This window comes from Salmo salar, chromosome 20 (genome assembly GCF_965601325.2).
Source record: "Salmo salar chromosome 20, fSalSal1, whole genome shotgun sequence".
NCBI classification, from domain to species: Eukaryota; Metazoa; Chordata; class Actinopteri; order Salmoniformes; family Salmonidae; genus Salmo; species Salmo salar.
Window position 1 is genome coordinate 85272484 of NC_138310.1, and position 26215 is coordinate 85298698.

General features: G+C 49.0%; 1 protein-coding gene across 1 annotated transcript in view; it reads left to right on the plus strand.

Moving 5' to 3' along the window:
- LOC106594828 (ventricular zone-expressed PH domain-containing protein) overlaps nt 1-26215 on the plus strand; it is a 193066-nt gene that overhangs the window by 120504 nt on the left and 46347 nt on the right. The window contains exons 9-11 of the mRNA XM_045704029.2: nt 1788-2164; nt 17022-17161; nt 17365-17499. Of these exons, the coding sequence (XP_045559985.1) occupies nt 1788-2164; nt 17022-17161; nt 17365-17499 (652 nt within the window). The remainder of the gene's footprint in view (nt 1-1787; nt 2165-17021; nt 17162-17364; nt 17500-26215) is intronic.

Below are 26215 nucleotides of genomic sequence, written 5' to 3' on the forward strand. Positions count from 1 at the left end.
CACCATTTCTATGAGATGTAACAGGTGAGTCTATAGCAACACCATATCTATGAGATGTAACAGGTGAGTCTATAACAACACCATATCTATGAGATGTAACAGGTGAGTCTATAACAACACCATATCTATGAGATGTAACAGGTGAGTCTATAGCAACACCATATCTATGAGATGTAACAGGTGAGTCTATAACAACACCATATCTATGAGATGTAACAGGTGAGTCTATAACAACACCATATCTATGAGATGTAACAGGTGAGTCTGTAGCAACACCATATCTATGAGATGTAACAGGTGAGTCTATAGCAACACCATATCTATGAGATGTAACAGGTGAGTCTATAGCAACACCATATCTATGAGATGTAACAGGTGAGTCTATAACAACACCATATCTATGAGATGTAACAGGTGAGTCTATAGCAACACCATATCTATGAGATGTAACAGGTGAGTCTATAGCAACACCATATCTATGAGATGTAACAGGTGAGTCTATAACAACACCATATCTATGAGATGTAACAGGTGAGTCTATAACAGCACCATATCTATGAGATGTAACAGGTGAGTCTATAACAACACCATATCTATGAGATGTAACAGGTGAGTCTATAACAACACCATATCTATGAGATGTAACAGGTGAGTCTATAACAACACCATATCTATGAGATGTAACAGGTGAGTCTATAACAACACCATATCTGTGAGATGTAACAGGTGAGTCTATAACAACACCATATCTATGAGATGTAACAGGTGAGTCTGTAGCAACACCATATCTATGAGATGTAACAGGTGAGTCTATAACAACACCATATCTATGAGATGTAACAGGTGAGTCTATAACAACACCATATCTATGAGATGTAACAGGTGAGTCTATAACAGCACCATATCTATGAGATGTAACAGGTGAGTCTATAACAACACCATATCTATGAGATGTAACAGGTGAGTCTATAACAACACCATATCTATGAGATGTAACAGGTGAGTCTATAACAACACCATATCTATGAGATGTAACAGGTGAGTCTATAACAACACCATATCTATGAGATGTAACAGGTGAGTCTATAACAACACCATATCTATGAGATGTAACAGGTGAGTCTATAACAAGCACCATATCTATGAGATGTAACAGCTGAGTCTATAACAACACCATATCTATGAGATGTAACAGGTGAGTCTATAGCAACACCATATCTATGAGATGTAACAGGTGAGTCTATAACAGCACCATATCTATGAGATGTAACAGGTGAGTCTATAACAACACCATATCTATGAGATGTAACAGGTGAGTCTATAACAACACCATATCTATGAGATGTAACAGGTGAGTCTATAACAACACCATATCTATGAGATGTAACAGGTGAGTCTATAACAACACCATATCTATGAGATGTAACAGGTGAGTCTATAACAACACCATATCTATGTCAGCACACATGACTTTACTGAAATTGACCATACAACCAGAAGTATTAAAGGATATCAGTGCAAGAGTTATTAACATTTTGAAACAAAATGAATACATCAACAATAGTACAGGAAAAGGAAAGAAAAAACCCAGACTGAAGACAAAAAACAACAACTTATTTCTGTAGTACTCTTTTACTTTCTCCCATGTAACACTGGATTCAAGTGTATTACAGATGAACATCACTTCTAACTGTCTTGTATAAAGCTGTTACAATATATTATCACCTTATGAATATGTTATTATACCATAACGGAGGTTGACGTCTGTGTGTGTGTGTCTTCCTCAGGTCAAAGAGTCTGGCTCTGCACGCCGTGAGGTCACGGTCCATCAACTCTGAGATTGGTCAGGATGGAGAAGGGGTGGAGCTAATGTCTGATGCATTGCTCTCAGTGTCCCCACCTAATCAGCAAACGGAACATTTCGACACCTCTCCCACTGAGAGCGAACTAACCAATCAGTCTAACCAGTCTCCCTCCACCCTTCCGGCCACACCCCATGAGGAACAGAGGGATGGACAGGGAGAAGGAAGGAGAGGAGTGAAGGGGGACACTGGGAAAGAGGACAAGCTGTACAGCCACCTGAGGGACAACATGGAGAAGATCAAAGAGTTCTGTTCTGTGATGGTCCAACAGATCCCCATACCAGAACACTGTGTCATAGAAGGTACATTGCTATTACCAGCTCATCATACCTGATTTAAGACCAAATCCTTCCGTGTTGAGTACTCATAACTTAAATAGTCAGGAATGTACGTCAGTAAAAAGCATTAGAGTGAGGTGGAGGTAACTGCCAAAATAAAGGAAACACCCACATAAATGTCTCTATTTGTCACAGGCGTTGTAAGGAGTGGACCAAAATGCAGCGGGTAAAGTGCTCATCTTCTTATTTATTAAAGAAAACACTTAAACACAAAATAAACAGACGACGAAAACAGTCCAGTAAGGAACACAGACTATACTGGAAACAACCACCCACAAACACAAGAGAAAACAAACACACTTAAATATGGCCTCCAATTAGAGACAACGACAACCAGCTGCCTCTAATTGGAGGTCGTTCCAAAACCCCAACATAGAAATAGTAAAACTAGAATAAACATAGAAATAGAAAATATAGAACATAAATCAAAAACCCCGAAACACACAAAACAAACACCCCCAGCCACGCCCTGACCAAACTACAATGACAATTAACCCCTTTTACTGGTCAGGACGTGACACTATTTGAACAAACCTGGTAAATCTAATCGGTGGTGATAGAGCTATAGGTCCGTGAATATGTGAGAAATATGAGCAGAATTAAAGTATGAGCGCAATAGCTGGCGGTGGTGGAAAGCGCTGAGTTTTGATGAATTAACAAGTTGTAGGTGTGACGAGGGCTTGGTCACTCACTGGACAATCAAGGAGTTCCATGGCTTAATACTGCATGCTGTTGTCTCCAGTTCTGTAGGTTACTGATGGTCTTTGCGTTGTCATCAAATCCAACTGGGCCGGGGGAATCCTATTCCATTGTGGATCGATACTACAGTTTATTAAATAGCATTGGCTACAGTAACGAAAAAAAATAACACCCTGTGTTTGAGGTGTTGGGCCAATTGTGGACCACCCCATGGGTCTCCAGGTCACAGCCGGCTGCGACAGAGCCTGGACTCTAACCCAGAATCTCTAGTGGCACAGTTAGCACTGCGATGCAGTGCCTTAGCCCACTGCACCACTCGGTAGGCCCATGGAGGAGTTTTTACACACATCCACAATAACAACAGGAGCTGGTTAAAATAATAAGGGAATGTCTGCTCACTGTTTTGCTGCTCACAAACTTGATCTTTTAATAAAGCTTTGGTGATTAAGATTTATTTCAAAGCGGTCTAGACTACCGATAAAATGCGAATGCATTGTGGGAAGAACAACAAAAAACTGCCTTCATTTAGAGGAGGGAAGGCTATGCTTGGTTTTTAATCAAATTAAACAAAATAGGAAAAAACATAATTTTTTATGTTAAGGGGCACAGAAAGCACATCTCTTGTTCCATGTGCATATCCATTGTCAAAATCCATAACCAACCGCATTACCGCTAAGACCAGCTTTAGGTTGGTCTTAGCGGTACTGAAATTGGCACTTCGGTGCACATTTTTAAGGACACACCTCAGATATTGCCACCCCTCACGCCTCAAATATTGCCACCCCTCACACCTCAGATATTGCCACACCTCAAATATTGCCACCCCTCACACCTCAAGTATTGCCACCCCTCACACCTCAAGTATTGCCACCCCTCACACCTCAAGTATTGCCACCCCTCACACCTCAAATATTGCCACCCCTCCCGCCTAAAATATTGCCACCCCTCCCACCTCAAATATTGCCACATCTCAAATATTGCCACCCCTCACACCTCAAATATTGCCACCTCTCCCACCTCAAATATTGCCACCTCTCCCACCTCAAATATTGCCACCCCTCCCGCCTAAAATATTGCCACCCCTCCCACCTCAAATATTGCCACATCTCAAATATTGCCACCCCTCACACCTCAAATATTGCCACCTCTCCCACCTCAAATATTGCCACCTCTCCCACCTCAAATATTGCCACCCCTCCCGCCTCAAATATTGCCACCCCTCACACCTCAAATATTGCCACGCCTCCCCTACCTCAGCGCTAGCGAGCGCATATAAGACAGGTGAATTATTAATCCTGGCGCTAGGGTTTGAAAATAGAAGAGCGCCGACTTTTAACAGGTTGTAATTTCAAACGAGCGTGCGTTTTACAATTGGGCCAGCTGAAATTAGAGCCCGAAGTGTGTTAATAGGGCGTTGGGCCACAATGAGCCACCAGAACAGCTTCAATGTGCCTTGGTATAGATTCTACAAGTGTCTGGAACTCTATCAGAGGGATACGACACCATTCTTCCATGAGAAATTCCATCATTTGGTGTTTTGTTTATGGTGGTGAAAAACACAGTCTCAGGCGCCGCTCCAGAATCTCCCATAAGTGTTCAAATGGTTTGAGATCTGGTGAGTGAGCACCTGCTATACTTTGTAACCCTCATTTAATCAAGTGTTTCCTTTCATTTTGGCAGGTACCTGTATGTCTGAAAGATAGAATACTGCTCAAGTTGTTTTGTTGAATGATTTGGCTCTAAATGAAAAGTCTTACATCATGATGATTAATTACATGACCTGGTCAACTCACACATTATCAGTCAAATGTATTTATACATTTATCAGCCGATGTCACAAAGTGCTTATACAGAAACCCAGCCTAAAACCCCAAACAGCAAGCAATGCAGATGTTGAAGCCCGGTGGCTAGGAAAAACTCCCTAGAAAGGCCAGAACCTAGGAAGAAACCTAGAGAGGAACCAGGCTATGAGGGGTGGCCAGTCCTCTTCTGGCTGTGCCGGGTGGAGATTATAACAGAACATGGCCAAGATGTTCAAATGTTCATAGATGACCAGCAGGGTCAAATAATAAAAATCACAGTGGTTGCACCGAGAGAAGAGAGAAAAGAGAGAAAGAGAGAGAGAGTTAGAGGGAGCATACTTAAATTCACACAGGACACCGGATAGGACAGGAGAAATACTCCAGATATAACAGACTGATCCTAGCTCCCCAACACATAAACTATTGCAGCATAATTACTGGAGGCTGAGACAGGAGAGGTCGGGAGACACTGTGGCCCCGTTCGGCAATACCCCCAGACAGGGCCAACCCGAGGGGGGCGCCAACCCGGACAGGAAGATCACGTCAGTGACTCAACCCACTCAAGTGACGCACCCCTCCTAGGGACAGCTTGGAAGAGCACCATTAAGCCAGTGACTCGGCCCCTGTAATAGGGTTAGAGGCAGAGAATCCCAGTGGAGAGAGGGGAACTGGCCAGGCAGAGACAGCAAGGGCGGTTTGTTGCTCCAGTGCCTTTCCGTTCACCTTCACACTCTTGGGCCAGACTACACTCAATCATAGGACCTACTGAAGAGATGAGTCTTCAGTAAAGACTTAAAGGTTGAGACCGAGTCTGCGTCTCTCACATGGGTAGGCAGACCATTCCATAAAAATTGAGCTCTATAGGAGAAAGCCCTGCCTCCAGCTGTTTGCTTAGAAATTCTAGGGACAATAAGGAGGCCTGTGTCTTGTGACCGTAGTGTACGTGTAGGTATGTATGGCAGGACCAAATCGGAAAGATAGATAGGAGCAAGCCCATGTAATGCTTTGTAGGTTAGCAGTAAAACCTTGAATTCAGCCCTTGCCTTAACAGGAAGCCAGTGTAGAGAGGCTAGCACTGGAGTAATATGATCACATTTTTTGGTTCTAGTCAAGATTCTAGCAGCCGTGTTTAGCACTAAATGAAGTTTATTTAGTGCTTTATCTGGGTTGCTGGAGAGTAGTCTAATCTAGAAGTGGCAAAAGCATGGATACATTTTTCAGCATCATGTTTGGACAGAAAATTTATGATTTTTGTAATGTTACATAGATGGAAAAATCAGTGATCAGGTTGATTGATTACATGACCTGGTCAACTCAGAGCCAAAAAAGTAATTGCATACAGTGTTCTTTTTTATTAATGAAATGAAGGAATGCGCAGGGCTGCAGTAAATGGATTGAACTATTTAATTATGGCTTACAGAGCAGTCTAACCAGAACCAGATGAGACTTGGGGGTTCAAACTGTCTCCCGCTCCTTCTGGGGGTACAGACTCAGGGTCAGCAGTGCAGCCCCGCTACATCCCTCACCCCTCTCCACTTTTCCCCAATCCTATCTACCCTGGTCCACTCCCTCTAACCCTAAAGTAAGCCAGAGTGAGGCCCAGGTAACCCCCAGCTAACAGTCCCTCTCTCTAACCCCTGTATAGCCCTGGGGTAACAGTCCCTCTCTAACCCCTGTATAGCCCTGGGGGGTAATAGTCCCTCTCTCTAACCCCTGTATAGCCCTGGGGTAACAGTCCCTCTCTCTAACCCCTGTATAGCCCTGGGGGGTAACAGTCCCCCTCTCTAACCCCTGTATAGCCCTGGGGGGAAACAGTCCCTCTCTCTAACCCCTGTATAGCCCTGGGGTAACAGACCCTCTCTCTAACCCCTGTATAGCCCTGGGGTAACAGTCCCTCTATCTAACCCCTGTATAGCCCTGGGGGGTTACAGTCCCTCTCTCTAACCCCTGTATAGCCCTGGGGGGGTAACAGTCCCTCTCTCTAACCCCTGTATAGCCCTGGGGGGTAACAGTCCCTCTCTCTAACCCCTGTATAGCCCTGGGGTAACAGTCCCTCTCTCTAACCCCTGTATAGCCCTGGGGGGTAACAGTCCCTCTCTCTAACCCCTGTATAGCCCTGGGGGGTAACAGTCCCTCTCTCTAACCCCTGTTTAGCCCTGGGGGAGGTAACAGTCCCTCTCTCTAACCTCTGTATAGCCCTGGGGGGGTAACAGTCCCTCTCTCTAACCCCTGTATAGCCCTGGGGGGGTAACAGTCCCTCTCTCTAACCTCTGTATAGCCCTGGGTGGGTAACAGTCCCTCTCTCTAACCCCTGTATAGCCCTGGGGGGGTAACAGTCCCTCTCTCTAACCCCTGTATAGCCCTGGGGGGGTAACAGTCCCTCTCTCTAACCCCTGTATAGCCCTGGGGGGTAACAGTCCCTCTCTAACCCCTGTATAGCCCTGAGGTAACAGTCCCTCTCTCTAACCTCTGTATAGCCCTGGGGTAACAGTCCCTCTCTCCAACCCCTGTATAGCCCTGGGGGGTAACAGCCCCTCTCTCTAACCCCTGTATAGCCCTGGGGGGTAACAGTCCCTCTCTCTAACCCCTGTATAGCCCTGGGGGGTAACAGTCCCTCTCTCTAACCCCTGTATAGCCCTGGGGTAACAGTCCCTCTCTCTAACCCCTGTATAGCCCTGGGGGGTGACAGTCCCTCTCTCTAACCCCTGTATAGCCCTGGGGTAACAGTCCCTTTCTCTAACCCCTGTATAGCCCTGGGGTAACAGTCCCTCTCTCTAACCCCTGTATAGCCCTGGGGTATCAGTCCCTCTCTCTAACCCCTGTATAGCCCTGGGGGGTAACAGTCCCTCTCTCTAACCCCTGTATAGACCTGGGGGGTAACAGTCCCTCTCTCTAACCTCTGTATAGCCCTGGGGTAACAGTCCCTCTCTCTAACCCCTGTATAGCCCTGGGGTAACAGTCCCTCTCTCTAACCCCTGTATAGCCCTGGGGGGTAACAGTCCCTCTCTCTAACCCCTGTATAGCCCTGGGGTAACAGTCCCTCTCTCTAACCTCTGTATAGCCCTGGGGTAACAGTCCCTCTCTCTAACCCCTGTATAGCCCTGGGGGGTAACAGTCCCTCTCTCTAACCCCTGTATAGCCCTGGGGTAACAGTCCCTCTCTCTAACCTCTGTATAGCCCTGGGGTAACAGTCCCTCTCTCTAACCTCTGTATAGCCCTGGGGTAACAGTCCCTCTCTCTAACCCCTGTATAGCCCTGGGGGGTAACAGTCCCTCTCTCTAACCCCTGTATAGCCCTGGGGTAACAGTCTCTCTCTCTAACCCCTATAGAGCCCTGGGGGGTAACAGTCCCTCTCTCTCTAACCCCTGTATAGCCCTGGGGGGTAACAGTCCCCCTCTCTAACCCCTGTATAGCCCTGGGGGGGGGGGGGGGGTAACAGTCCCTCTCTCTAACCCCTGTATAGCCCTGGGGTAACAGTCCCTCTCTAACCCCTGTATAGCCCTGGGGTAACAGTCCCCCTCTCTAACCCCTGTATAGCCCTGGGGGGTAACAGTCCCTCTCTCTAACCCCTGTATAGCCCTGGGGGGGTAACAGTCCCCCTCTCTAACCCCTGTATAGCCCTGGGGTAACAGTCCCTCTCTCTAACCCCTGTATAGCCCTGGGGGGTAACAGTCCCTCTCTCTAACCCCTGTATAGCCCTGGGGGGTAACAGTCCCTCTCTCTAACCCCTGTATAGCCCTGGGGGGTAACAGTCCCTCTCTCTAACCCCTGTATAGCCCTGGGGTAACAGTGCCTCTCTCTAACCCCTGTATAGCCCTGGGGGGGTAACAGTCCCTCTCTCTAACCCCTGTATAGACCTGGGGGGTTACAGTCCCTCTCTCTAACCCCTGTATAGCCCTGGGGGGGTAACAGTCCCTCTCTCTAACCTCTGTATAGCCCTGGGGGGGGGTAACAGTCCCTCTCTCTAACCCCTGTATAGCCCTGGGGGGTAACAGTCCCTCTCTCTAACCCCTGTATAGCCCTGGGGTAACAGTCCCTCTCTCTAACCCCTGTATAGCCCTGGGGGGTAACAGTCCCTCTCTCTAACCCCTGTATAGCCCTGGGGGGGTAACAGTCCCTCTCTCTAACCCCTGTAAGCCCTGGGGAGGTAACAGTCCCTCTCTCTAACCTCTGTATAGCCCTGGGGGGGTAACAGTCCCTCTCTCTAACCCCTGTATAGCCCTGGGGGGTAACAGTCCCTCTTTCTAACCTCTGTATAGCCCTGGGGGGGTAACAGTCCCTCTCTCTAACCCCTGTATAGCCCTGGGGGGGTAACAGTCCCTCTCTCTAACCCTTGTATAGCCCTGGGGGGGTAACAGTCCCTCTCTCTAACCCCTGTATAGCCCTGGGGGGTAACAGTCCCTCTCTAACCCCTGTATAGCCCTGAGGTAACAGTCCCTCTCTCTAACCTCTGTATAGCCCTGGGGTAACAGTCCCTCTCTCTAACCCCTGTATAACCCTGGGGGGTAACAGCCCCTCTCTCTAACCCCTGTATAGCCCTGGGGGGTAACAGTCCCTCTCTCTAACCCCTGTATAGCCCTGGGGGGTAACAGTCCCTCTCTCTAACCCCTGTATAGCCCTGGGGTAACAGTCCCTCTCTCTAACCCCTGTATAGCCCTGGGGTAACAGTCCCTTTCTCTAACCCCTGTATAGCCCTGGGGTAACAGTCCCTCTCTCTAACCCCTGTATAGCCCTGGGGTATCAGTCCCTCTCTCTAACCCCTGTATAGCCCTGGGGGGTAACAGTCCCTCTCTCTAACCCCTGTATAGACCTGGGGGGTAACAGTCCCTCTCTCTAACCTCTGTATAGCCCTGGGGTAACAGTCCCTCTCTCTAACCCCTGTATAGCCCTGGGGTAACAGTCCCTCTCTCTAACCCCTGTATAGCCCTGGGGGGTAACAGTCCCTCTCTCTAACCCCTGTATAGCCCTGGGGTAACAGTCCCTCTCTCTAACCTCTGTATAGCCCTGGGGTAACAGTCCCTCTCTCTAACCCCTGTATAGCCCTGGGGGGTAACAGTCCCTCTCTCTAACCCCTGTATAGCCCTGGGGTAACAGTCCCTCTCTCTAACCTCTGTATAGCCCTGGGGTAACAGTCCCTCTCTCTAACCTCTGTATAGCCCTGGGGTAACAGTCCCTCTCTCTAACCCCTGTATAGCCCTGGGGGGTAACAGTCCCTCTCTCTAACCCCTGTATAGCCCTGGGGTAACAGTCTCTCTCTCTAACCCCTATAGAGCCCTGGGGGGTAACAGTCCCTCTCTCTCTAACCCCTGTATAGCCCTGGGGGGTAACAGTCCCCCTCTCTAACCCCTGTATAGCCCTGGGGGGTAACAGTCCCCCTCTCTAACCCCTGTATAGCCCTGGGGGGGTAACAGTCCCTCTCTAACCCCTGTATAGCCCTGGGGGGGGGGGGGGGTAACAGTCCCTCTCTCTAACCCCTGTATAGCCCTGGGGTAACAGTCCCTCTCTAACCCCTGTATAGCCCTGGGGGTAACAGTCCCCCTCTCTAACCCCTGTATAGCCCTGGGGGGGTAACAGTCCCTCTCTCTAACCCCTGTATAGCCCTGGGGGGGTAACAGTCCCCCTCTCTAACCCCTGTATAGCCCTGGGGTAACAGTCCCTCTCTCTAACCCCTGTATAGCCCTGGGGGGTAACAGTCCCTCTCTCTAACCCCTGTATAGCCCTGGGGGGTAACAGTCCCTCTCTCTAACCCCTGTATAGCCCTGGGGGGTAACAGTCCCTCTCTCTAACCCCTGTATAGCCCTGGGGTAACAGTGCCTCTCTCTAACCCCTGTATAGCCCTGGGGGGTAACAGTCCCTCTCTCTAACCCCTGTATAGACCTGGGGGGTTACAGTCCCTCTCTCTAACCCCTGTATAGCCCTGGGGGGGTAACAGTCCCTCTCTCTAACCTCTGTATAGCCCTGGGGGGGGTAACAGTCCCTCTCTCTAACCCCTGTATAGCCCTGGGGGGTAACAGTCCCTCTCTCTAACCCCTGTATAGCCCTGGGGTAACAGTCCCTCTCTCTAACCCCTGTATAGCCCTGGGGGGTAACAGTCCCTCTCTCTAACCCCTGTATAGCCCTGGGGGGGTAACAGTCCCTCTCTCTAACCCCTGTAAGCCCTGGGGGAGGTAACAGTCCCTCTCTCTAACCTCTGTATAGCCCTGGGGGGGTAACAGTCCCTCTCTCTAACCCCTGTATAGCCCTGGGGGGGTAACAGTCCCTCTTTCTAACCTCTGTATAGCCCTGGGGGGGTAACAGTCCCTCTCTCTAACCCCTGTATAGCCCTGGGGGGGTAACAGTCCCTCTCTCTAACCCTTGTATAGCCCTGGGGGGGTAACAGTCCCTCTCTCTAACCCCTGTATAGCCCTGGGGGGTAACAGTCCCTCTCTAACCCCTGTATAGCCCTGAGGTAACAGTCCCTCTCTCTAACCTCTGTATAGCCCTGGGGTAACAGTCCCTCTCTCTAACCCCTGTATAACCCTGGGGGGTAACAGCCCCTCTCTCTAACCCCTGTATAGCCCTGGGGGGTAACAGTCCCTCTCTCTAACCCCTGTATAGCCCTGGGGGGTAACAGTCCCTCTCTCTAACCCCTGTATAGCCCTGGGGTAACAGTCCCTCTCTCTAACCCCTGTATAGCCCTGGGGGGTGACAGTCCCTCTCTCTAACCCCTGTATAGCCCTGGGGTAACAGTCCCTTTCTCTAACCCCTGTATAGCCCTGGGGTAACAGTCCCTCTCTCTAACCCCTGTATAGCCCTGGGGTATCAGTCCCTCTCTCTAACCCCTGTATAGCCCTGGGGGGTAACAGTCCCTCTCTCTAACCCCTGTATAGACCTGGGGGGTAACAGTCCCTCTCTCTAACCCCTGTATAGCCCTGGGGTAACAGTCCCTCTCTCTAACCCCTGTATAGCCCTGGGGGGTAACAGTCCCTCTCTCTAACCCCTGTATAGCCCTGGGGTAACAGTCCCTCTCTCTAACCTCTGTATAGCCCTGGGGTAACAGTCCCTCTCTCTAACCCCTGTATAGCCCTGGGGGTTAACAGTCCCTCTCTCTAACCCCTGTATAGCCCTGGGGTAACAGTCCCTCTCTCTAACCTCTGTATAGCCCTGGGGTAACAGTCCCTCTCTCTAACCTCTGTATAGCCCTGGGGTAACAGTCCCTCTCTCTAACCCCTGTATAGCCCTGGGGGGTACAGTCCCTCTCTCTAACCCCTGTATAGCCCTGGGGTAACAGTCTCTCTCTCTAACCCCTGTATAGCCCTGGGGGGTAACAGTCCCTCTCTCTAACCCCTGTATAGCCCTGGGGTAACAGTCCCTCTCTCCAACCCCTGTATAGCCCTGGGGGGTGACATTCCCTCTCTCTAACCCCTGTATAGCCCTGGGGTAACAGTCCCTCTCTCTAACCCCTGTATAGCCCTGGGGGGTAACAGTCCCTCTCTCTAACCCCTGTATAGCCCTGGGGGGTAACAGTCCCTCTCTCTAACCCCTGTATAGCCCTGGGGTAACAGTCCCTCTCTCTAACCCCTGTATAGCCCTGGGGTTACAGTCCCTCTCTCTAACCCCTGTATAGCCCTGGGGGGGTAACAGTCCCTCTCTCTAACCCCTGTATAGCCCTGGGGGGTATAACAGTCCCTCTCTCTAACCCCTGTATAGCCCTGGGGTAACAGTCCCTCTCTCTAACCCCTGTATAGCCCTGGGGTAACAGTCCCTCTCTCTAACCCCTGTATAGCCCTGGGGGGGTAACAGTCCCTCTCTCTAACCCCTGTATAGCCCTGGGGTAACAGTCCCTCTCTCTAACCTCTGTATAGCCCTGGGGTAACAGTCCCTCTCTCTAACCCCTGTATAGCCCTGGGGGGTAACAGTCGCTCTCTCTAACCCCTGTATAGCCCTGGGGGTTACAGTCCCTCTCTCTAACCCCTGTATAGCCCTGGGGGGTAACAGTCCCTCTCTCTAACCCCTGTATAGCCCTGGGGTAACAGTCCCTCTCTCTAACCCCTGTATAGCCCTGGGGTTACAGTCCCTCTCTCTAACCCCTGTATAGCCCTGGGGGGGGGGGGGGTAACAGTCCCTCTCTCTAACCCCTGTATAGCCCTGGGGGGGTAACAGTCCCTCTCTCTAACACCTGTATAGCCCTGGGGGGGGGGGGGGTAACAGTCCCTCTCTCTAACCCCTGTATAGCCCTGGGGGGGTAACAGTCCCTCTCTCTAACCCCTGTATAGCCCTGGGGGGTAACAGTCCCTCTCTCTAACCCCTGTAGAGCCCTGGGGTAACAGTCCCTCTCTAACCCCTGTAGAGCCCTGGGGTAACAGTCCCTCTCTAACGCCTGTATAGCCCTGGGGGGTAACAGTCCCTCTCTAACCCCTGTATAGCCCTGGGGGGTAACAGTCCCTCTCTAACCCCTGTATAGCCCTGGGGGTAGCATCATTTACTAGCTTTGTATCTGTCTCAACTGGACATGGGTTTGGGGGTTTTAATTCTACTCACACCACATCGTTGTGACTGTGTGAATAAGACTCCAGTGGAAGCAGAATGTCTTTCATGTGTTAGAACTGCCTCTCTCAGAGCACCACCCTTCTGCACATGTGCACACTGACCACAGACATCTTCCTAGAGAACACTGGGATTCAACTGAATCTCTCTTGGTCTTGTTGATCTTAGTACACCACTTTAAACATTACATAAAGAGACAGGGAGCCAGCTGGGTAACACACACACACACACACACACACACACACACACACACACACACTCACACACACACACACACACACACACACACACACACACACACACACACACACACACACACACACACACACACACACTCACACACACACACACACACACACACACACACACACACACACACACACACACACACACACACACTCACACACACACACACACACACTCACACACACACACACACACACACACACACACACACACACACACACACACACACACACACTCACACACACACACACACACACACACACACACACACACACACACACTCACACACACACACACACACACACACACACACACACACACACACACACACACACACTCACACACACACACACACACACACACACACACACACACTCACACACACACACACACACACACACACACACACACACACACACTCACACACACACACACACACACACACACACACACACACACACACACACACACACACACACACACACACACACACACACACACACACACACACACACTCACACGGAACACACCAACACATAGTTGTACAACTGAATGCCTCTGAATCAGAGAGGTGCCGGGAGCTGTCTTACACACTCACAGTGAAATGGGTGATAGAGACAGTGAAAGTAGAGGTCATGATAGAGAGTGACAGGAGGGTGATGTTGTGGTGCTCCCTCCTTTGGTCTCAGTGGCACGGTTCAATTCTGTAACACCAGAGCCAAGGAGGAGACAGACAGGAGTTATTCACACAGTCACACACACACAAACACACACCCACACACACATGAACCCACCCATTTTCAAAGCCACTAAAAGACAACAGTCTGCAGCCCTGAGGGGCTTAGGATATGACATCACAGAAAGACTCAGCTAGATGGTGTCGGTGGCTGTTTGGTGACACGTGAGTCTGTGACCCTCTGTAATTTTCTCCATGTGACAACACGGGTCACAGTACACAGGACATACACACATGGCATCACTCTCTACGCTGTAACATTGAGGCGGTGTCCACTGCACTAGTAAGGTGTCCACCCGCTCTGCCCCAGAGGGTGAAAACACACTTTGTTAATGAAATGTCAATTCCTTATGTTATAAAATACGTTTTACCAAGACAAATAGGATTATTCATGTTGAAAATCGTTCAGTGGGGTCTTTCTCTAACATATCGAAAACATCATATCCAAAAAGTCATGTTTCATAACCGAATACATCCAAGTGTAAACACCAAGCTCTGTTGACATAGCAACTTTTTTGTTGTTAAGGATTTTACATTTTGTGGTCGTAGTCTTCAAAGTTGTTTTCGCAGGTTGCAAAAAGCTAAATTAGCATGGCACGAACTGAATGGAATGTAAAAGTCTTTGAAAGTAAAAAGTTTGGTTTACGCTCATTGCTCCGTTGACTTTTCACAGCGATACGCTTGTTTTTCTGAGAAATCTTTGAAAAATAACAGGAATTTCTAGTTAATATGAAAAACGTATACTAAAATGTGAAAATACTACATGTCATATCGAAACACCGATATCCATCTTACCTCTAGATTGTTTTGATGTGGATTTGAGAAGAAAGATGACAAGTTCAACCGGTAAGTGAGCCTGTCCGGTAGCCAGCCTAGCTGACACGATGCAATTTCCCCATTTCTGACCACTTTATTTCTCTGGCTTCCATTGATTTATTCACCCTGATTCAGGCCATCCTACAAGGTTAAGAACTACAATAACTTTTGAAAGGATTTATGATCGAGACATTGAGATTTGGACCATTGGTTTTGTTAGAGGATTATCTACACAATATACACCCCTACAGTCCAGACACCCTGAGACACCCTACAGTACAGACACCCTGAGACACCCTACAGTACAGACACCCTGAGACACCCTACAGTACATACACCCTGAGACACCCTACAGTACAGACACCCTGAGACACCCTACATTCCAGACACCCTGAGACACCCTACAGTACATACACCCTGAGACACCCTACATTCCAGACACCCTGAGACACCCTACAGTACATACCCCCTGAGACACCCTACAGTACAGACACCCTGAGACACCCTACAGTACATACACCCTGAGACACCCTACAGACACCCTGAGACACCCTACAGTACATACACCCTGAGACACCCTACATTCCAGACACCCTGAGACACCCTACAGTACAGATACCCTGAGACACCCTACAGTACAGACACCCTGAGAAACCCTACAGTACAGACACCCTGAGAAACCCTACAGTGCATACACCCTGAGACACCCTACATTCCAGACACCCTGAGACACCCTACAGTACAGATACCCTGAGACACCCTACATACACCCTGAGACACCCTACATTCCAGACACCCTGAGACACCCTACAGTACATACACCCTGAGACACCCTACAGACACCCTGAGACACCCTACAGTACATACACCCTGAGATATCCTACAGTACAGACACCCTGAGACACCCTACAGTACATACACCCTGAGACACCCCACAGTACATACACCCTGAGACACCCTACAGTACAGACACCCTGAGAAACCCTACAGTACATACACCCTGAGAAACCCTACAGTACATACACCCTGAGACACCCTACAGTACATACACCCTGAGACACCCTTCAGTACAGACACCCTGAGGTACCCTACAGTACAGATACCCTGAGACACCCTACATACACCCTGAGACACCCTACAGTACATACACCCTGAGAAACCCTACAGTACATACACCCTGAGAAACCCTACAGTACATACACCCTGAGACACCCTTCAGTACAGACACCCTGAGGTACCCTACAGTACAGATACCCTGAGACACCCTACATACACCCTGAGACACCCTACAGTACATACACCCTGAGAAACCCTACAGTACATACACCCTGAGAAACCCTACAGTACATACACCCTGAGACACCCTTCAGTACAGACAAACTGAGGTACCCTACAGTACAGACACCCTGAGAAACCCTACAGTACATACACACACACACACACGGACAGACAGCCCACTCAGCAACATACACATATACAGTGTTTCTAGACTATAGAAGGTTAATAAGGTGTTTGGGGCTAGTTTCTCCTGGAGCTTTGGCAGTTCTGGTAGGAATGTAATGTGAGGTAACAGTGGTACAGACCTATAGTCTACAGGACTAAACTATCCTCAGAGACAGGGGAGGGGAGGGAGGGAGGGAGGGAGGGAGGGAGGGAGGGAGGGAGGGAGCGAGGGAGAAAAGAGGACGGGAGGGGAGGGGAGATGAGGGAGGGGAGAAGAGAGGAGGGGAGGGGAGAGGAGAGAGGGAGAGGAGAGGAGGGGAGAGGAAGAGATGAGTGGACAAAGTTGGAAAGTTGTGGAGTGAAATTAAGAAAAAACTAAACAAAAACGCTAAACTGAATTGTCTGACTCTACGCGTGTTTGTGTGTGTTTTTCTATGTGTGTGTGTGTGTGTGTGTGTGCGTGTGTGTGTGTGTGTGTGTGTGTGTGTGTGTGTGTGTGTGTGTGTGTGTGTGTGTGTGTGTGTGTGTGTGTGTGTGTGTGTGTGTGTATCAGACTCAAGCCGTGGCTGTGTTGCAAAGCTGTCGTTCTCGTGCCCTCTAAAGGGGCATTACTGTCTCTATACCAAGTCCTGTTTCACCCTCACCAGCCTCCAGCCACACCTCTGGATCAACATCATGCTGCTTCACCTACAGGTAGATGCTCTATAACACAACACACACACACACACACACACACACACACACACACACACACACACACACACACACACACACACACACACACACACACACACACACACACAAACACACACACACACACACACACACACACTAACATCACAATACAGGTGATGTCTCCATCAACTTGATTAAAGCCCTGTCTCCCTGTCCTCCAGAGTAAGCACAGCGCTCCCCTCTCCTCTCTGGATGACTGTGTTCAGAGGTTGGGGAGACTGTGGGAGAGGACCCAGCTAAAAGGAGCTCACGGCTTCTCCATGGCCATGACACAGCAGCCCACTCCACACAGAAAGGTACGTGTGTGTGTGTGTGTGTGTGTGTGTGTGTGTGTGTGTGTGTGTGTGCGTGCGTGCGTGCGTGCGTGTGTATATACATATGCTGATCCCTCCTATATGCTTTCAAAATAAGAAATTACCTCATAGACTACGACGCCTCAGAACTAGAGTGCTTCAGGGGGTCAAAGTTCAACAAAGCTCAGAACACTTGACCCTCCCTCCACAGCTCTCTAAATGGACACTTCTGGAAGCAACATGTCCACTCACAGTTGCATAGAGGTTCAGTGTGTGTGTGTGTGTGTGTGTGTGTGTGTGTGTGTGTGTGTGTGTGTGGTCATTAGGAAATACTTAGACAACAGAAGAAAATACAGGGGTCATTTTTTTCCTTTACTTTAAAAGGGGGAGGGGACATTATTAAAGGGGGAAGGGCCTTGTTAAAATGGGGCGAGGCATTATTTCTTCCATATGGTATTTTGACTGTACAGAGACAGGCCAGCTATGGCTGCCATATGGAGCTTGTTTATGTTGGACACGTGTTGTGCATAAACACACATACACAGAGGAGAGGAGAGGAGAGGAGAAGAGAGGAGAGGAGGGGAGGGGAGGGGAGGGGAGAGGGGAACACAGTACACAGGGGAAGGGAAGACTAAGGCTTACATCTAGGAGAGGAGGGACATATGACAGATGGGGAGAGGAGCCAGGGTTAGAGAAGGTACAGAAGCCAGAAAGGGAGTAGGGAGAGGAGACGGGGGGAAGAGGGGACAGGATACAGAAGGAGAGAGGGGACAGGAGACAAAGGGGGAGAGAGGACAGAGGGTGAGAGGGGACAGTAGACAGAGGGGGAGAGCGTACAGGAGACAGAGAGGGAGAGGGGTAAACGGGGCAGGAGACAGAGGGGGGAGAGGGGGCAGGAGACAGATGGGAGAGGGGACATGAGACAGAGGGGGAGAGGGGATGAGAGACAAGAGGGGGAGAGGGGACAGGAGACAGATGGGAGAGGGGACAGGAGACAGAGGGGGAGAGGGTACAGAAGACGGGGGGGGGGGCTGGAGACAGAGGGGGAGAGGGGGCTGGAGACAGAGGGGAGAGGAGACAGAGGGGAGAGGGGACAGGAGACAGAGGGGAGAGGGGACAGGAGACAGGGGGGGAGAGGGGGCTGGAGACAGAGGGGAGAGGGGACTGGAGACAGAGGGGAGAGGAGACAAGAGGGGAGAGGAGACAGAGGGGGAGAGGGGGCTGGAGACGGAGGGGAGAGGGGACAGGAGACAGAGGGGAAGAGGGGGCTGGAGATGGAGGGGAGAGGGGACAGAAGACAGAGGGGAGAGGAGACAGAGGGGGGGAGGGGGCTGGAGACGGAGGGGAGAGGGGACAGGAGACAAAGGGGGAGAGGGGACAGTAGACAGAGGGGGTGAGGCAGTGGTAAGGTAAGGATGAGATTGGGTAGAGAGACTGAGGGAGGGAGGAGGTAGAGAGAGACTTAAGGAGGGAGGAGGTAGAGAGACTGAGGGAGGGAGGAGGTAGAGAGGAGGGAGGAGGTAGAGAGACTGAGGGAGGGAGGAGGTATAGAGGAGGGAGGAGGTAGAGAGACTGAGGGAGGGAGGAGGTATAGAGGAGGGAGGAGGTAGAGAGACTGAGGGAGGGAGGAGGTATAGAGGAGGGAGGAGGTAGAGAGACTGAGGGAGGGAGGAGGTAGAGAGACTTAAGGAGGGAGGAGGTAGAGAGACTTAAGGAGGGAGGAGGTAGAGAGTCTGAGGGAGGGAGGAGGTATAGGGTAAGAGATTATGAGAGGGTAAGGGTTGACATATGAGACCTGTTGTCTCCGTCAGAGCCAGTTTAAAATGTCATCACCCCTACCTCTCTCACCTGTAATGTGTTTAAAATAGAGACCGACCAGTTTATTACTACAGTCGTGGCCAAAAGTTTTGAGAATTACACAAATATTAATTCTCACAAAGTTTGCTGCCTCAGTGTCTTTAGATATTTTTGTCAGATGTTACTATGGAATACTGAAGTATAATTACAAGCATTTCATAAGTGTCAAAGGCTTTTATTGACAATTACAGGAAGTTGATGGAAAGAGTCAGTATTTGCAGTGTTGACCCACCCTTCTTTTTCCAGACCTCTGAAATCCGCCCTGGCATGCTGTCAATTAACTTCTGGGCCACATCCTGACTGATGGCAGCCCATTCTTGCTTGGAGTTTGTCAGAATTTGTGGGGTTTTGTTTGTCCACCCGCCTCTTGAGGATTGACCACAAGTTCTCAATGGGATTAAGGTCTGGGGAGTTTCCTGGCCATGGACCCAAAATATCAATATTTTGTTCCCCGAGCCACTTAGTTATCACTTTTGCCTTATGGCAAGGTGCTCCATCATGCTGGAAAAGGCATTGTTCGTCACCAAACTGTTCCTGGATGGTTGGGAGAAGTTGCTCTCGGAAGATGTGTTGGTACCATTCTTTATTCATGGCTGTGTTCTTTGGCAAAATTGTGAGTGAGCCCACACCCTTGGCTGAGAAGCAACCCCACACATGAATGGTCTCAGGATGCTTTACTGTTGGCATGACACAGGACTGATGGTAGTGCTCACCTTGTCTTCTCCGGACAAGCTTTTTTCCGGATGCCCCAAACAATTGTAAAGGGGATTCATCAGAGAAAATTACTTTACCCCAGTCCTCAGCAGTCCATTCCCTGTACCTTTTGCAGAATATCAGTCTGTCCCTGATGTTTTTCCTGGAGAGAAGTGGCTTCTTTGCTGCCCTTCTTGACACCAGGTCATCCTCCAAAAGTCTTCGCCTCACTGTGTGTTCAGATGCACTCACACCTGCCTGCTGCCATTCCTGAGCAAGGTCTGTACTGGTGGTGCCCTGATCCCACAGCTGAATCAACTTTAGCAGACGGTCCTGGCTCTTGCTGAACTTTCTTGGGCACCCTGAAGCCTTCTTCACAACAATTGAACCGCTCTCCTTGAAGTTCTTGATGGTCCGATAAATGGTTGATTTAGGTGCAATCTTAATGGCAGCAATATCCTTGCCTGTGAAGCCTTTTTTGTGCTAAGCAATGATGACGGCACGTTTTTCCTTGCAGGTAACCATGGTTGACAGAGGAAGAACAATGATTCCAAGCACCACCCTCCTTTTGAAGCTTCCAGTCTGTTATTCGAACTCAATCAGCATGACAGAGTGAGTGTGTGTGTGTGTGTGTGTGTGTGTGTGTGTGTGTGTGTGTGTGTGTGTGTGTGTGTGTGTGTGTGTGTGTGTGTGTGTGTGTGTGTGTGTGTGTGTGTGTGTGTGTGTGTGTGTGTGTGTGTGTTTTTTTAATGGAATGTTACCAGTTTATGACACAGCCTGGCCGAGTTAGACTCCAGTGCCCAGCATAGCTGCTCTCTTATAAATTACTCTTACGGCCATCACAAGGAGCAAAACCACCTTGCAAAACCGCCTTGCAAAACCGCCTTGGCTCTGTGTCTGTGTGTGTGTTCAGATGATCTGCTGGGGGTAGTTCTCACCAGAGCGAAGCATCAACAGAATTCTTTATTTCTCGCTAGTGTTTTCCATGGAACAGACACACAGGATTGTATTTCAACCGGCTCCAGGAGAGGGCATCACTCTAAACCATAACAGAGAGGAAAGAGGGAGAGAGAAAAATAAGAGACTGAAAGAGAGGCCACAATCATTTCCACCTGGACGAGTAGGCTATTAGTAGGTTATTTCTGTGGTGTGTTTATAATACCTCTTTAAAATAGAGTACTTTTCTACCCCCCTGCACCTACTATTTTACCCTCTCTCATCTCCCTCTATTCCCCTCCCTCCTTCCCTCCCTTCTCTCCCCTCTCCCCTCCTTCTCCCTCCCTCTCTCTCTCCCTCCCTCCCTCCCTCCCTCCCTCCCTCCCTCTCTCTCTCTCTCTTTCTCTCCCTCCCTCCCTCCCTCCCTCTCCCTCTCTCTCTCTCTCTCTCCCTCCCTCCCTCCCTCTCCTGAAGTTTACCAAAATGGGGACAGTTGCAGGAGGTCTTGGTGAAATCTCTTCTGCATCTTGAAAGCATTAGAATAATATCCTTCTGGCAGTGACAGAGCATACAGAGAGAGACACACAGGGGTTTCTAGATGTTTAAACGGATACAGTAGGTGCAATTCAGACTCGGCCACATAATCTAGCCATTGTTTCTGAAACTCTGTCAAAACCACCTTCCCACTTGTGATTGTGCAAAGATGTGTGTCATACATTGTTGTCCTCATCCGTCAAATTTGACATTTGTGGTGTTAATTACACGCCCAGATCACTTCCAGGAAATTCAGGACGGTGCCCTGTGGCAGTCCTGGCACCGTTGTGCTTGGGGTTTTGGGATTGGGGGTGGTGATTGTGTTGACATATTTGTTTCTGGCCGGTCACAATAGGTTATTTTGGATAATTTTCCCTTATTTCCCAACCCAAGGTTTCCTTCTCTGTATTTGTATTGCCCAATCTTTAAGGCGTAGAAAAGTGTGTGTGTGTGTGTGTGTGTGTGTGTGTGTGTGTGTGTGTGTGTGTGTGTGTGTGTGTGTGTGTGTGTGTGTTTGTAGAGGCGTAGACATGTTGTCTGATGTGTCATAACTCATTAGTCTGTCTCTGTGGGATGAGTCAGCAGAACAGCGCTGATTGGGCAGGAGCTGGGATGGATGGAACGTTTGCCTGCTGTGTCATATCCCTGAGTCATAGTATTGTGACCTTTGACCCTGAGTGGGCTCACCTGAGGTGACTCCCCTGGAGCTCAGTCTGAAAGGGAGGGAGGAAGCTGAGGTGACTCCCCTGGAGCTCAGTCTGACAGGGAGGAGGGAAGCTGAGGTGACTCCCCTGGAGCTCAGTCTGACAGGGAGGGGGGAAGCTGAGGTGACTCCCCTGGAGCTCAGTCTGACAGGGAGGGGGGAAGCTGAGGTGACTCCCCTGGAGCTCAGTCTGAAAGGGAGGGGGGAAGCTGAGGTGACTTCCCTGGAGCTCAGTGACTCCCCTGGAGCTCAGTCTGACAGGGAGGGGGGAAGCTGAGGTGACTCCCCTGGAGCTCAGTCTGACAGGGAGAGGAGAAGCTGAGGTGAATATCCAAGATGGCGTAGCAGTGCAGACGTGTTTGTCATCATGTTTGTCATTGTCCCGTGTTTGTCATTGTCCCTTTTTTGTATGTATTTCAATATTTTTCTATCTCTTTTTCCATTTTTAAATTAAATATACCTTCCAGCAACAAGCCTCACACAATGTGATACGAATCTGCTATTTTTTAGATCTTATAGCCAGAACCTCCATCAGAAGCTAGCCATCAGATGCTAACCAGCTAATTAGCTACTAGCTATTTAGTCATTGTTAGCCACTGCTAGCGGCCTTTACCTTTAGCTCAGACACCAGCCGCTTTAATGCCTGGATAATACGCGCCAGTCTGCACAGCGCGATATCAACCCTGAGCATATCGGACAGCTTTTCTCCACTTCATCACCAGATTCCTGCCGTAAGCTCTGGACCATTACTCCAGATCATCGCAGCTAGCTAGCTGCTACCGATTGGCCCAGCCCCGAAGCTAGCCTTGACCCAGTCCCATCTCCCGGCCTGCTCAGTGGACCATATGTTCACTCGGCTACACAGCTGATGCCTCCTGGACTCTTCACTAACACGACTAGAAGCCACTACATCACAGGATTCCTGCCGTAAGCTCTGGACCTTTGCATCGGATCATCACAGCTAGCTAGCTGCTACCGAGTGGCGATAGTGGCTAACACCCTGGTCCCAAAGCTAGCACCAGTTAGCCTCGAGCCAGGCGCATCTCCCGGCTAGCAAACAAAACTACTCCAGCTACAATTCCTCTTTTGCCAATTGGCCTGGACCCTTTGTCGACACGGAGCCCCGCCAATCCATCACGACTGGTCTGCCTTCCCTGTAGCTCAGTTGGTAGAGCATGGTGTTTGCAACGCCAGGGTTGTGGGTTTGATTCCCACGGGGGGCCAGCACAGAAAAAAAAAAGTATGAAATGTACGCATTCACTACTGTAAGTCGCTCTGGATAAGAGCGTCTGCTAAATGACTAAAATGTAATGTAATGTAAATGTAATTCCATCCGATGTGCCCTCAACCGGCCTTTGTCGGACGTCGGGGAAGACGCTTATGCTTGGCCTGGCCCGCTAACTTTAGGAACATGTTCCCCGCTTGCTAGCATAGTAACGACTACCTAACGGCTCCCTGTTTCATCTATTGCTGTTCACTGGACCCTATGATCACCTGGCTACATAGCTGATGCCTGCTAGACTGTTCATTAATCACGGTACTCCATTTTTGTTTATTTGTTTTTGTTTGTTTTTCTGTCGGGCCCAGCCTCAAACTCCGGTCCTGTGTGTAGGTAACTGAGCCTCTCTGCCCATTCATCGCCATTTTACCTGTTGTTGTTGTCTTAGCTGATTAGCTGTTGTTTTCTTACCCGTTGTTGTCTTAGCTAGCTCTCCCAATCAACACCTGTGATTGCTTTATTCCTCGCTTTATGTCTCTCTTTAATGTCAATATATCTTGTATACTGTTGTTTAGGGTAGTTATCATTGTTTTATTTTACTGCGGAGCCCCTTGTCCCACTCAACATGCCTCAGATACCTCTTTTGTCCCAACTCCCACACATGCGGTGACATCACCTAGCATTACTAGTGCCTCCAGAGATGCAACCTCTCTTATCGTCACTCAATGCCTAGGTTTACCTACCACTGTACCCGCACCCTACCATACCCCTGTCTGTACATTATGCCCTGAATCTATTCTACCACGCCCAGAAATCTGCTCCTTTTATTCTCTGCCCCCAACTCACTAGTGTCGTGTCTTTGGCTATGCCAGATTAAGTGATATTTCATGCTATTCTATAAAATCCTTTCTCTGTAATTAATATTACCTGATTAAGCTAATCATGTAAATGTAATTAACTAGAAAGTCGGGGCACCACGGAAGAACGTTTATAGAGCCGTTATCTTCCAAATAAACTCTTAAAATACTTAGTAATCTTTTACATCGATAGCCGTCATCTTAATCATCTTATTTTCAGTCTCATAATGAAAGTTGTAAATTCTTGGTTATCTTCACCAACCCTGGCTAACAAGTTGAATCAGCAATACAAAATTGGGTTTAACTATTTATTTACTAAATACCTAAACCAATCACACAGAATTACAAATACACAGAATACAATGATGTCATACAGAAAACATCCCTGGTGGACGGAACCTGTATGATGGCTGGTTACACAAAGGAAAGGGGGTTGGGCTTGAATGAAAGAGCGGGAAGACTTAGAAACAAAGAAACAGCAGCTATGCTATCGTAAATACATTATCTTATGCATTACTAAATTACCGCCCATTTGGAAAAGGAAAATGCAATAAATATTTACTCTGAGCTGCGCTTCGGTAGATTGGTCGTAGATGCTGGCCGGGTTGGCCAACAGATCTTCCTGTCCTCGGAAGAATGTCTCTGGTGGTAAATTGGATATGTGGTGGTATCTTCGTCTGTTTGTTAGTCTGGATCCGTCGTCCGTCCTTTCCTAGCCCACGTCTACAGCGGCCGCTGCTAACTCAATGGCTAGGAAGTATCACTTCTGTAGTGAATAAGCTCAAAGTTCATACCATTCGCCACCAAAGCTCACGCGAGGTTGGCTTAGTTCTGTACTTGACGTGTGTCCTTCTAACGTAGAGGCTGCACACCTCACGTACTGGAACATGTGGTTATCTTTTCGTCAAAGGCTTATATAGTGGAGAGGGGGAAGGATGTGTTTCATCGTTTATAACCCCTGTCTCTTCACAGGGGTGGGCCACTGATCAAGCAGGGCACTTTCCTTATGAAAACCCAATTCTCTCATTTGGAAGCTAAAATTACATTTAATCTCCTAACAAACAATTTCAATATCAAACATTTCAATTGCATAACAATTCCATGTGACTCTGATAACTAGAGGGTGTATACTTTCCCAGGTACAGTTTATGTCGTCCTGTCATCAGTTATAATGTCTCAGATGACAACCGAACTGACATCCATACTCATTACGTTCCAAAGCATATTTCCAACTGGTTTTTAATACCAAAATATGGTTCCTTTCCCCATTTGTTTGATGTTCCCAGACTCTCTATATTTAACAGGACAGCAGTCCTTCAGGACAGCAGTCCTTCAGTAGGGTCAGAAAGAGAGGGGAAGGGAGAAAGGTATTTATGGGGGGTCATAAACCTTACCCACAGGCCAACGTCATGACACTAGATAACCAGTTTTAATAGCCTTTAGCCGTACCCTCATCCTACTCCTCCTCTGTTCCTCAGGTGATGTAGAGGTTAACCCAGGCCCTGTGTGTCCCTAGGCGCTTTCTCATTTGTTTACTTCTGTAACCGTAAAAGCCTTGGTTTCATGCATGTTAACATCAGAGCCTCCTCCCTAAGTTTGTTTTACTCACTGCTTTAGCACACTCCGCCAACACCGATGTCCTTGCCGTGTCTGAGTCCTGGCTTAGGAAGGCCACCAAAAATTCTGAGATTTCTATCCCTAACTACAACATTTTCCGTCAAGATAGAACTGCCAAAGGGGGAGGAGTTGCAATCTACTGCGGAGACAGCGTGCAAAGTTCTGTCATACTTTCTAGATCAATGCCCAAACAGTTCGAGCTTCTAATTTTCATAATTCATCTCTCCAGAAATAAGTCTCTCACTGTTGCCGCCTGTTATAGACCCCCCTCAGCTCCCACCTGTGCCCTGGACACCATATGTG